Source organism: Cebus imitator, unplaced genomic scaffold, assembly GCF_001604975.1.
Source record: "Cebus imitator isolate Cc_AM_T3 unplaced genomic scaffold, Cebus_imitator-1.0 Scaffold20, whole genome shotgun sequence".
Taxonomy (NCBI): Eukaryota; Metazoa; Chordata; class Mammalia; order Primates; family Cebidae; genus Cebus; species Cebus imitator.
The window spans coordinates 10,934,132-10,947,602 of NW_016107335.1; the positions used below are offsets into that span (position 1 = coordinate 10,934,132).

Genomic DNA, 13,471 nt, shown 5'->3' on the forward strand with positions numbered 1-13,471 from the left:
GAATGTGGAATCTTTTTCTTTTATTGCTCAAACCAGTCTCCATAACAAGGATTTGAACATTTTAAATTATGCTCGTTAGCCATCCACAGTCATTCTCCTGTGAGTTGCTTTTTTTTAAAAAGGTCCTTTGTCTTTTTCTTCTTTCTTTCTTTCCTTTTCTTTTCTTCTTTCTTTTTCTCTCTCTTTCCTTCTTTCTTTCACTCTCTTTCTCTCTTTCTCTTTCTTTCCTTCTTTCTTTTTCTCCTCCCTTCTGTCTTTTCTTTACTCTTTTCTTTTTTGACAGAGTCTGGCTTTTGCCCGGGCTGCAGTGGTGCAGTCTTGGCTCACTGTAACCTCTGCCTCCCAGGTTCAAGTGATTCTCCTGCCTCAGCCTCCTAAGTAGCTGGGATTATAGGCACGTGCCACCATGCCCGGCTAATTGTTTGTATTTTTAGTAGAGACGGGGATTCACCGTGTTAGCCAGGATGGTCTCATCTCCTGACCTCGTGATCCGCCCAGCTCGGCTGCCCATCTTTCTATTGTGTTTTTTATCCACCTCATTGTCAATTTATCAGAGAGCTTTGCATGTTATAGATACCTTCTCTCTTCTAAACTGGAAGATTTCCTCTCAAAATCTGTCATCTATTAACTTTGTTTATGGTATATTTGCCACGTAAAAGTGCCCAGTCCCTAAGTAATAGTTTTTCCTTTCTAGCCTCTAAGTGTACAAAGATTTTCTTGACTCCCTGGCTTAGACCATTTATAACCTCTTAGATTTTCTTAGAAACTTCTTAGAATTTCGAAAGTCTTACTTTTACAAGTATCATAAAGTTTTAACACAAACTTTATTGACCACTCAGTTGATACTGGAATGATCTTTCCAGTAGTAGACCTGGCACTTCACTCTCTTGCATGAATGTCTTCAGTGAGTCCACATCCCCCGTGGGATAAACTCCAAGGACACGTGTGACCCTGCGTCCTGCGGCTCCTGCTTGCCTCCGGAGCTCAGTTCATCCTTTGAGTCTCTTCCAGCCTGTGCTCTTGCCATCTCCCTCCAGTTGTCATTCTCTGAATGTTCCGTGCCTGAATTAATGAATAGAATGTGAATGGCAACAGCTGGTACTCCCGTAACATTGCCAGGACCGCAGGAATTTATTTGATTTTATTCTGAATTAATTAGACACCCTTTTTATGAAGCTCCCTGGCATCACATACACACAAAATATTTACTCTTTGGAAAGCAGGGGGATCTTTGTGTGTGAGTTTCCATGGTGCTGAACAGATCCTGGGCTGGCTTTCCCAAGATGACTTGCTGCCATCATTTAGCCTCCTGACTGCAGGATCTGTCCTCGTGTCTGCTTTGCAGCAGGTATTCTAGAGTTTGTACTCAGGGTTTGTTTCCAGCGGGTGTGGTAAGACGCACAGACACACAAATGACTGACGTGAAGGAGGAAGCTCATACCCACCATTCCTTGGAGGCAGAGGCGGCAGCACCCCACACCAGGACACACCGGGAGGCACCTGGGTGGGTCAGGAGCAGAAGGTGCAGAGGACAGCACGTGTCTCAGAGCCTGCTTTGGGGTTTTCATGGGAAGGACTGGGCGAGGCAGGGCAGTAGGTAGGCTGAGGAGGGTTAGGATTGGCTCTAGGGATGGTCCCTAGTTGTCTGGTACCTGGTCCTAGGGTGATTTGGGGAAGTATTGGCTTGGTGCATGAATTTAATTTTTTTTTTTTTTTTTGAGACAGAGACTCATTCTGTGGCTCAGGCTGGAGTGCAGTGGCATGATCTCAGCTCACTACAACCTCCGCCTCCCAGTTTCAAGCGATTCTCGTGCCTCAGCCTCCCAAGTACCTGGGATTACAGACACGTATCACCAAGCCTGGCTAATTTTCGTAATTTTAGTAGAGACGGGTCTTGCCATACTGGCCAGGCTGGTCTCGAACTCCTGACCTCAGGTGATCCACCTATCCTGGCCTCCTGAAGTGCTGGGATTACAGGCGTGAGCCACCGCACCCAGCTGAGGTGTATGAGTTTGATACGGGAGATGGTTGGATGTGTGGCCCTGGACCGATCAGTTTATATATCAAAGGTGTGCTTGCAGTGGGGTTGTCTGCTATTCCTAGGAACGAGCCAGCCTGGGATGGAAGGTCTTTCCAGGATCAAAGCTCTAAATGTCAGAGTGTCAAGAACGTAGAAAACAAGGAAATATGGCCAATACAGCAGGTAGCATGACTCTGGGCATCATACCTCGCTGAGGACTATTCATGTGGGTGTCTGTGTGCTAGTGCCCAACTCTGACCATCGTGTGTTCTCCTGTTCAGGAAGTGCATAGAATAGGGGTAGTGTCTTTCATATATAAAAATAAAAATGGCATTTTGTTTTCCTTCTTCTCTAAATATAATGAAACATTATATACAGAAGGGTAAAATGATTTCCCAAAGGTGGTAAATCCAGCAGTTGGAGAATCGCCTTTGTCTTATGCTTCATTCAATAACAACATGGGCTGTATTGATTTTCTCAGAAAGGAGAAGCATTAAGGGTTAGTAAAGATTTGGGGCATGGAGTCAGCCAACTGCCATGCTCCAGCCTTCTCCATAAAACCAAGGGGAGCAGAGTTCGATGATTTCTAAAGTTCTCTCCCACCTCCTTCTAATGGTCAATAAAGAATGGTTAGACTGAAATAAAGCAATGAAAGGTAAATCTTCTAGGAAGACCTGCTGTGGCCTGAGTGCTGGCAAAGGCAGTCCTAACCGTTCCTCCACTACATTTCCAGATGGCATCTTGGGTGACTCAGGATGTCCTTGGGTGGCTTGATTTTAAGTGCCTCACATGAGTCATACCCAAAGCTTTGGTCCCTTGAGCAATTAAGACACTCCCTGCCTCAAATGACTTTTCCATCTGTGTTGCCTTTGTAGGAAAAAATAATGAAGAAATTATCTATGTCACAGGAAGATTTTTTTTTTGTCACTATTTTCCAGCGGACATCCCAAAACAGAGTTATTACTTAAATAGAAATGTGGAAAGCATGTTGGATTTTTAAGAACCGTGCACTGGGAAAAAGTGAGGCCGCTGTTTTACATCCTTCCTTTATGACACATTTTCACGAGCCTCTGCCATTCAGAGTTCTCGCTTGCTTTTTAGCACATTTCCTGTGCTACCTGCGTGTCCGATATTCTTCTCATAGCATGCCCTCCTTTCTAGTAATTGATCTGGGAGTGTGCTGTCATTCATTTCCACTTCTGTGTCTTCCGTGCTCTTAGAACGTTCCTTCTGTTCTCTTTCACCACATGCAAGTACTACGTCTGTTTTAAAAACCTTTTCTTACTTTGGCAGACCTCACCGATTTATCTTTCTTCTCAACACCGGAAAGTCTTATAGTCAAGGTCTCTATCTATTTATCCATCCATTCATCTTTCCATTCACCCATTCCTATATCTCCCATCTCTTTAGATATGAAAGATTAAAATTCATATCAATTTTTGGTTTTTCCCTATCTTGAGAGCTGCAGGTAAAAAAAAAAAAAAAAAAACACTGTGTTAAGCACTATTATGTCTCATGGTCTAAATAGAAACTGTTTCTAATGCAAAGAAGAAGGAGGAGGAGGAGGGGAAGGGGAAGAAGAAAAGGAAGGAAGAAGAAGGAGAAGGAGGAAGAAAGACGGAAGAAGAAAGAAGAGAAGGAAGAGAAGGAGAAGGAGGGAGAAGGGGAAGGGAAAGGACAACAGGAAGAAGTAGCATTAACGGTTTCTGTTCTCCATGTTTACAGTCCCACAATCTACCAGGGCAGGGGTAAGGGCTGGTAACTGGGAGGGGGATAGACTTGTGCCTAATTGAATCTAGTAGATTCTGCGCCAAGGAAACTGTAACAGAAAGGCCAGGCTGTGGTATGTCACCAACAGCAGGGGCTCCTGGGAGACTTGTAGCAGAAGCACAAAAACTAAAATAGTTTCTTGAACGTTTTTTCTGTTTGTCTCTTGGGCCCATAAACTAAACTTCATGTTCTTGATGTAATATTGTGGAAAATTCTACTAAATCTATACACTTAATTTAGATATAAGAAGATACTGTAATAAACTTAATATTGTCATGTGTCTTATAATTTTCACATTTTAAATTTAATGAAATTATTTCTTATCTCATGAATAAGAACAAATCACCATCACATTAAAAATAGTCTCCAGCATACCAAGTGAAGATGATTTTTATCTATTTTAAAAATGGTACTGAGCAAAAACTATTAGCAGAAGGAGCTAAATTTTACTTGGAACACTGTGCAGCTAGAGTTGCACACTTCTGCTTGTCTAAGATGTAAATGTAATACTCTCCCCCCATTAGTATTTTACTTTTATGTAAAAGAATTATGTGCTAAGTTGACAAGAAATTTTGAAAATTTTGTAGTCAGAATATGACTGCAGTTCAGAGAATACATTCAGTTTAATGTCTTCTGTCTTCAGTGGGTACAATTTAATGGATGATAACTGAGATTCACAAGTAACTTTTGAATTAGCACCAAAGACTGAATTCTATTTAGCATATATTTTATTGGTTATCAAACAATTACCATTGCAAAAAGCCTTGAATTGGCCAAGTTGTCCCTATGTTCTTTTTTGAAAGAGGCAGGATTGGAAATTGGGGCTTTAGATGGCCATTGGGGATTGACTATCTCTTACCTATGTGACTTGGCAAAGTCACACAGTAAATGACTTCGGCCTATACTGGAAAAATGAGGAGTTTAGATTTCAGAAGCAGTTGTTCTTTACAGTTTATCTTTATAATTTAACATTTTCCAAAAAATTTCAAGGATATTTTTAATATGCTGAAAGTCTAGTTTACAAAACATAACAAAGTATGTAAAGATCAGAACTGGCATAGAGTTGGAAATAACTAAATAACTAAACTAAAATTTAGTTAAATTGAGCAAGTCACATTGAAGTGGTGTTGCAAACTCAAATGTCTACAGAAACTAGGCAGGGTGTTCCAGTTTTCTATTGCTGCACAAACATTTTCCACAAAATTCAATGGCTTAGAGCAACAATCATTTCATCACATCATTTGGTGGGGAAGGATTTAGGCAAGGCTCAGCTGGGTGATTCTTTTGGCCTGTGGTGTTGCTGGAGGTTGCTCTGGGGTATTCAGTTGGCAGATGGCTGCTCTGGAGGGGGCAGTGCAGCTTCCCTCATGGACGGGCTCCTAGGCAAGAGCAGCTGAGCTCAGCTGAGTTATTCTCCATGTTTTTCCTGACATTGTAGCAGAAAAGCAGCCATAGACAGTATGTAAATGAATGTGGCTGTGTTTCAATAAAACTTTATTTACAAAACAGTGTGGCCTACCTGACATAGCTTGCCTACTCCAGCTACAGAGGAATGAGAGAGCAGGGCCATCTGAAAGGACATTCCAAAGATGAAAAATGATTATAAAGTGTTGATGGATGTTGGGGGAACTGGGTAATTAAAATTTAATGCATCCATACAATGTAATACTATGCAGCTATTTTTAAAAAGGAAGGAGGTAGATTTTTTTTTCTGTGGCAGATTGTATTTTCCAAAGATGGAGGCACTTCGATGTGCCATTCCTCCAATGGAGATGGGGGTCTGTGCCCTCTGTCTTTGAAACTGAGGGTGCTTTTGTGACTGCTTTGACCAGTAGAGTATGAGAGCAGTAATGCATTGTGATTTTTGAGGTCAGGGCATCTAGCTTCCACCTCACTGTTGGGAAAGCTACCAGGTGACCAGCCTGACTCATGTGCAGTGGCCCATGCTGTGAGTTCATCTATACTTGCCTATTTGAAAGGACCATATAGAGGGGATTGGGGACAACATGGGACGGAGAGATGCCAGCCCTGGCTGCCTCAGCAACTCACAGTTCCAGCTTCAGCCACCTTCTGTAGAGATGCCGAACCACCCAGCCAAACCCTTCTGAAGTTCCTGACCCACAGAAACCCCAAGAGAAAACATGAGGATTGCTGCTGTTTTAAACCACTGAGTTTTAGAGTGATTTGTTAAGTAGCATGAAATTGCTAAAACATAGATAAGATGAACTAACTATATATATCCTTAGGTGAGATTAAGGCAATTAGTGTAGTATATATTTATGGAAGGATATACAAAAATTGTTAAATATTGTTTCTGGGGAATGGAACTGTGAATCCAGGGTGGGAGGGAGACTGCTATTTTCATTTTTTATTCACCATAATTAGAAGTTTTTAACATGTGCATATGTTACTTGATAATTTTTTAAAAGCTAGTTTAAATTTAAAGCAGAGAATGATAAAGCTAGAATATGCTGAGCTCATAGGATTTTTTTAAAGCATTAGTTCCTATTTACTTTCCAAAGCATCTGTAGAAATCAGAGCTGTGTGCAGTGGTATTTTAAATTCTTCACAAATTCACAAGATCACAGCCCTGGGCCATTTCTTATACACCAGCTTAGATTTGGAGATAAAATAATATATTTAATCATGGATAATTTAGAAAACCTGTTTCCAGAAATAACACAGATCAAAGTAAACACTTCATGTCAATTCATGGTCTTATTCACCTTGGGGTTCTTTTTTTTTTTTTTTTTTTTGAAAGATAATGAGATACAAATTGTGACTTTAAAAAAACTCCACAGGTTGTCATGCTGCTAAGATCGTTGTCGTTACCACCCCCAGCCTAATCCTCACTGCCTTTACTGAAATGTATGGAATGTTTCTAATGAGATCCTTTCACAGAAACATTTGATAAAATTACATGTGGAGTTTCTTTTTAATCCTAATCACTTTGGGGGAGAGAGATTTTGTCCTGAAGAGACTAGATTTCCATAAAATGATACTGTATAATCAAACTTCTCAATTCAGACATAATTTCCTAAACCTGAAGGTCTTATTCCTTAGTTTTAGCTTCGCCTTAAATCTGTGGATCACAGATGTGGATGTAATTTTAGTGATTTGTTTAAGCCCTCTTCACTTGCAGATGAAGAAACATATGTTTTAAAGTTCAATTATTTAAAAGAGTCATTCTTAGATTTGATCAGGCACTAGAATGACCTGGAGGGCTTGTTAAACTGCAGCTTGCTGGGCCCACCCCCTGAGTTTCTGATTCTGTGGGTTTAGATGGAGTCTGAGAATCTCCAGCAAGTTTCCAGGTGATGGTGATGCCCCTGGTCCGAGGACCACACTTTGAGAAGCACTGCTTTGAAGTAAATCCTTCTCAGGCCAAACTGGAAGGTTTCGTTTCCTCTTTTAGGCAAAAATATTCCCACTATGCTCAGATTTGTTTTTAACTTGATTGTGACTTAAATGAATTGTACGTGTTTATTTCTTCTGGCTGTCTAAGAAAGATGCATATCCCCTAAAACTTTCCTTAAGCTGTTCCATTTGTCTTTGGCTTTTTTCAGTCACTAAGACTGGAAGTTCTTGCACAACCTATTGCAAAGATGAACGGCCCTGACACTTTTGCATGGAGCACTTGCCCAATCTCTCCCCTGTGCATGTGTATGGCTCCGACCCTTGCAGCTCCCTGTCTTATGGGTGTTTGAGTCCATCCTCAGCTGTGCTTTATAATTTTTTTTTGAGACAGGATCTTGCTCTGTCACCCTGGCTGGAGAGCAGTGGCACAATCTTGGCTCACTGCAACCTTCACCTCCCTGCTTCAAGCAAGTCTCCTGCCTCAGCCACCTGAATAGCTGGGACTACACCCATGCACCAACAATTGCAGCTAATTTTTGTATTTTTAGTAGAGACGGGGTTTTGTCATGTTGGCCAGGCTGGTCTTGAACTTCTGAACTCAGGTGATCTGCCCACCATGGCCTCCCAAAGTGTCAGAATTACAGGTGTGAGCCACCGCGCCCAGCCAGCGTGCTTGATATTTGTAGCTACTTCTCTAATACATCATAGAAAATATCTCTCCAACTTCGTGGTTTTCATGCAGAGCATGATTTGATGCAAACACTTTGAGTAAGTGTTTGTTTAAATAGAATAACCCTCTGTAGTAACCCCTTTGAAGCAAGGTTTGTGATGATCTTTGTATGTCACAGCAGGAATATGCCTTTGATAGCAACAGGTCACAGCTTTATATCTGTTTTGAAAACAAACCTAAGGCTGTAAATAAATTAATAAAGCAGATGAAGGTTGAAATAAAAATTGCCTAGCTAGGCCACAGTTTCTGAAGGAAAGAGTAGAATCTTATTAGCATAAGCCAGTTGCATTCAGCGTGTTTTGAGAGCCTGTGCGAAAGGCCAGGATGGGGTTGAGTACAGAATGATGAGTAGGACCTGTCTGCAGAGGGCAGCCAGGCAGCCTTGCATAATAGTGACCAGTGCAGACTTTGAAGTCAGCGGGACTGGGTTCATGTCCCACGTCCACTACTTGCTGGCATGGACCAATATGTGCCTTCGTTAAGCTTCACTCCCCTCCATCTTTGAAATGGGAATAAAACACCTACTGCATATGTCTACCCATAATGTCTTGTTTTAGTTTCCTTGGTCTTCTGTAACAAAAATTCTATAGACCATGCAGCTTAAACAACATGCATTTATTATCTCACAGTTCTAGAGGCTGGAAGTCCAACAGCCCATAATATGCGTGTCAATTGCTTGGCCAGTTCCTGATGTTAGATAATCGCTCTGTTAGTAGTGGCTTGTGGTTTTCCTTACAAATGTCTTCTTCCTTCTTCAGCCTTCTGCTACCAGCTGTCGTCAGATGTAGCTCTGTTGTGAGGGTTAGAACAAACCCTGCAGAGTTTTAGCAGGCTTTTACAGCACTTCCAGTTACTGCTCTTATCAGAGGCTTTGGGGATAAATTTAATTGGCACAGGCTTAGGCTTCCCTTTTTCTGGGTTCTAATTCCCCAGATACTCTGCTGAGTTCAGTATTGATTCCTGTTTCACAGTAACATGACTGTAGTTCAGATATGGACGCTCGGGTGTATCAATTCTCTAAGTGGGCACTGAAACTAATTTTAAAACATGAGAATTGTATTAGTCACGTTTTGTTTTTTGGAACATTTCAGTAGTCCTGTAAATGTGATCTAAAAGTGTTAACAGAAGAATGTTATATACAGTACATACTTCTAAAATTGTAATAATTGATTGAACTGTTTAAAGAATGTGTATTTTCTGCTAAATTGGACATCTTCACTGTGTTCCCTTGTTGAAGTTAGGTTAAAAGATTTGCTTATGTGTTACTGTTTATGCAGAACAACCAAGGTTGTTTTACAAAGGAAGGGAGTTAAAAATGGTGAAATCAGGACGAGATGAAGAAAGGAGACAGGAATCACTGCCAAAGGCTCCCAAACTGAAGATTATTTCCCTTGTGGAAAAAAGATGTTCTCCTACCACCAAAATGCTTTCATGCATCACCGATAATACTGTGTGTTCTCATTCCTACAGAAAACCAAACCCTTGATGACAGAATTCTCGGTGAAGTCTACCATCATATCCCGTTATGCCTTCACTACGGTTTCCTGCAAAATGCTGAACAGAGCTTCTGAGGACCAGGAGATTGAGTTTCAGATGCAGATTCCAGCAGCAGCGTTCATCACCAACTTCACCATGTAGGTGACACGCTGGTCAAGGACAAAGATTTCTGTGTGGAGTTGTCGGGGTGAGCCTGAGATGATGTGAGATCCACAGCCTTGTGGCTGTGAGGATTTATATTCCAGTAGATGGCATACAGATCAGAAGGTCGACTCTTTTGTTTATTCATTGGTTGGTTCATTCATTTCCTTCCTTCCCTCCCTCCCTCCCTCCCTCCCTCCCTTCTCTTTCCCTCCCTCCTTCTCTTGCTGCCTTCCATTTTTCTTTTTTCATTTATTTTCTTTCTTTCTTTCTTTCTTTCCTCCTCCTTTTTCTCTTTCTTTCTTTCCCTCCTCCCTTACAACAAATGAATGACCATTGTGGGCCAGGTACTCTTCATGGAAATTGGTGTACCTCTCTGTCACTGTGCTACACAGATTCCAGTGGGGAGAAACAGTCAATAGATAAATGAACAAAGAATGAATGAGATGAATTTCAGACAGTTACAAATATAAAGATGGCAAGTCAGACTGAGAGGGGCATCTTCATTTAGGGAGACCTGGGAATAGCTTTGAGGAGGCCATGGTGAAGTCGAAGCCTGAAAGACAAGGCAGCATGGAAACTTTGACATACAGATTAGGTATCTTTCCTCCTCTCTAAGCCAAGAAGAGAAGATATGCAAACCAAGGTAGGTGTTGGGTTTAATATTTGGTCCAGATCAGATGTAAGTGGGTGAATCTTCATGGGAGCCTGAGCAGATCTTGTGAGTTTTCCCCTGGAGAATCACAGTGGCACTGTGGGTTGGGTCTTGCTATTTGCACCTGCTGAAAATTTCCCTAGAGTGAAACTAATGATTCAAGGGTAGTGCCCTAGTCTGGAATGCGTTCTTTCTACACATCCAAGAGGCAAATAAAAATATTTCCTGGGGTTGTCATGGTTATGAGATCCGTGTCTGAATTTGTCTTGGAACTGCAAGCTGGTAGCGCAGCTGTCTCTTGTGTTTCAGGCTTATTGGAGACAAGGTGTATCAGGGTGAAATTACAGAGAGAGGAAAGAAGAGTGACGACAGGGTAAAAGAGAAAAGGAATAAAACCGCAGAAGAAAATGGGTAAGTACTGGCCAACAAGGAATCAAAAACCCATTTTAGCAAAGTGTCAGGTGTTCTACGCCTTCGCCTGCTCATCTTGCTACCTTCCTTTCCTCCAAGTATTTTTTCCCTTTCTTTTTTATTTTTTATCAAAATAATAAATATATCTGGTGAATAATATAGTAGATAAGTGTTTGTAACAAAAAGGAAAATTTTACCATACCTATCCTTCATTATCAGCTCTTAGACATATCCCCTTCTAAAATGTCTAGATGTAGTTTTCTTTTCTTTTCTTTTGGAATGAGGTCTCACTCTGTTGCCCAGTCTGGAGAGCACTGGTGCAATCATAGCTCACTGCAGCCTCAACCTCCTGGGCTCAAGTGATCCTCCCACCTCAGCCTCCCAAGTAGCTTGGATTACAGGTGTCCACTACCACACCCAGTTAATTTTAATTTTTATTTTTTGTAGAGATGAGGTCTTGCTACATTGTCCTGGCTGATTTTAAACTTCTGGGCTCAAGCAGTCCTCCCACCACAGCCCTTTCAAAGTACTGGGGTTATAGGGGTGAACCACTATGCCTGGGTGTACATGGTTTTCTTTGTAGTTACCTCCCTAACTGTAAATATGATGATAGTCATACTTCAAAAAAATTGTTTTTGATAAAAATAAGACATCTGTTCACTCTTCGCTGTAAAGAAAGGGTATATAGCAAATTAACAAAACTCCTTCTTTTACCCTGCATTCAGATTTTTATATTATTATTTTATTTCTTCTTCCATCAATTCAGCAGTGTTTAGACTATCTTGGACCATGCCTACTATCTTGAATGATGATATTCCCTCTCCTAACCTCCACTGTCTCCTTTCTCATTTCATGATGTTACCTAATCATTGTTTGAGTTATTAGTGTCTTAATTCTGACTTGTAATACTTTTATTCTTTCTTTGTCTGTGAACTGAATCTAAACATTGAAACCAATACATAGCAACAGCTTTTTAATGACTATATAAATAACATGAACTGCATGGACGCCCACCTAGTACACTAAGAGTATTTTTTCCTCTCCACCAGCCCAGTGTGAAGGCCTTCATCCTGTTGGCAGGAGAGCGATCTTTGTATCTAGATAACATGGTGTGAACCTGGTAACCTGATTTTCCTCATGAATAAAAAGACACCATTTTGAGAAATTTCGTTCTCTAAATTTAGAGACTGCCGGAAACTTTGCTGTTGGAAATTTTATCAGTGACAAGGGAGGGTCTCACTCTTGTCTGGAAGACGTGAGCCATGGGTTCACTTAGATACAGAAAAGCAACCGAGGTCCAGAGCTTCAGATAAGGGGTTTTCAGGCAGAAAATTCCAAGTTTATCTTAATGTCGTAGTTTCTAAGGACACAGAGAATCTTGAGTCTGCTTCTTATTCCAGGCCGGAATGATGGCTTTACACACAGCCTTAGCTTTGAGTCTGTCCAAATACTGCTCTGTTTAACTTTAACCTATCCTCCGTCCTTTCCCTAATCCTACAATAACCCTGTCTCTTCCTTTGTTTGATGAGTTGACTCATGGTGCCTGTGGTATGTGGTTTCCCTGGCTGTGGCGTTATTAAAACCTAACTCTGTTAGACCATAGCTCTGTCCCAAGTGACCTTTATCACAATTGTTCAGAATTATGCTGTGGTTAGTTTAGTTGAATCATGACATATGTATCTATTTTTTTCCCGGAGTTTCTAATTGCTTCTCTTTTTTCTTATTATATAACATCTAGCAAGACGTATAACTCATTTCAAATGATAACAAAATGAACAGCTATGACCAAGCTTCTGCAAACACTGACATCCTTATCACTCCTGATATCTGACCAGCAGCAGTTGAAAGATATCACTGATTGGGAGACATTGTGATTTCAGAGCTGTTAAAACATGTTATGTCTTTAAATCCATAAAGCACTTTCATTGTTTTTCAGCCTTGATGCAAAACTTTTACCCTGATATCTCTTTTCATTTTCTTTTAGGTTGGTTTTGTTATTTCACGTATTTCACATTTTCTTCGTTCTTGGCTTTTGCTTTTACTTTGCAGAAGTTATATTCTGAGGTAACTTTCTCAGAATGGGTGCATGAGAGGTAAACTTTCTGAGACCTTCATTAATATTTTGACTGTGTATGACCTTAAAGTCAAAATACTTTTCTTTTTGAACTTTAAGGGATTGCTCCAATGTCTTATAACATCCATTATTATTGATGATACATCTAATGGGATCAGATAACATCCCTTTTACGTGTTCTCTCTGTGATTTTCTGAAGTTTTACAATGGTGGGTTTAGGTTTCAGTCTCTTTTCATTCATTTTGCTCAGTGCTTGAACTTTTTCATTTCAACACTTGTGTCTTTTTCCAGTTTGGGGAAGGAGGATTATAGAAAGCCTATCTGCTTAGTCATTCAGTCATGTTGGACTTGGAATTATCCTCTCTGTACTGGGTCCCTCTTCTCCCTTCCGTCTTGTGGTGTCCGGAATTCAGAGGCTGCAGTCTTTCTAAGATTCTGCCACACAGTTGGGTTCTCTCCTTTGCTGCAGTCCTTTCCTGCACATTCTGAGCTGTAAATTTCTTGCTCTACTGAATACCCCAAGCCTTCCGGAAACTTCTTGAAACGTCTCACCTACTAACGGTTACCACTCTCACTTATTCCTCTGGTGGCCATGTCAGTCTGCCACTTTGAATCAGAGAACTCTCACTGTAAGTACTGAAAGCATCTGGAGTGTATTTTTTCTTTTAATCAACTTTGGAGTTCTTTATTCCCTACATTTCCTACGAAACATGTCCACTAAACTTACCAAGGTGTGAAAATCTAGTATGTTAGCTATTTTAAAGCTATGTAAAATGCCAAGATTCATTGGCCATCCTTGTAAAGGAAGAGCACAAT

General features: G+C 40.8%; 1 protein-coding gene across 2 annotated transcripts in view; it reads left to right on the forward strand.

Annotated features, from left to right (window-relative positions):
* ITIH5 (inter-alpha-trypsin inhibitor heavy chain 5) overlaps positions 1-13,471 on the forward strand; it is a 91,110-nt gene that overhangs the window by 13,732 nt on the left and 63,907 nt on the right. For both annotated transcript variants that reach the window (XM_017521212.2, XM_017521217.2), the window contains exons 3-4: positions 9,348-9,511; positions 10,480-10,581. In XM_017521212.2, the coding sequence (XP_017376701.1) occupies positions 9,348-9,511; positions 10,480-10,581 (266 nt within the window). The remainder of the gene's footprint in view (positions 1-9,347; positions 9,512-10,479; positions 10,582-13,471) is intronic.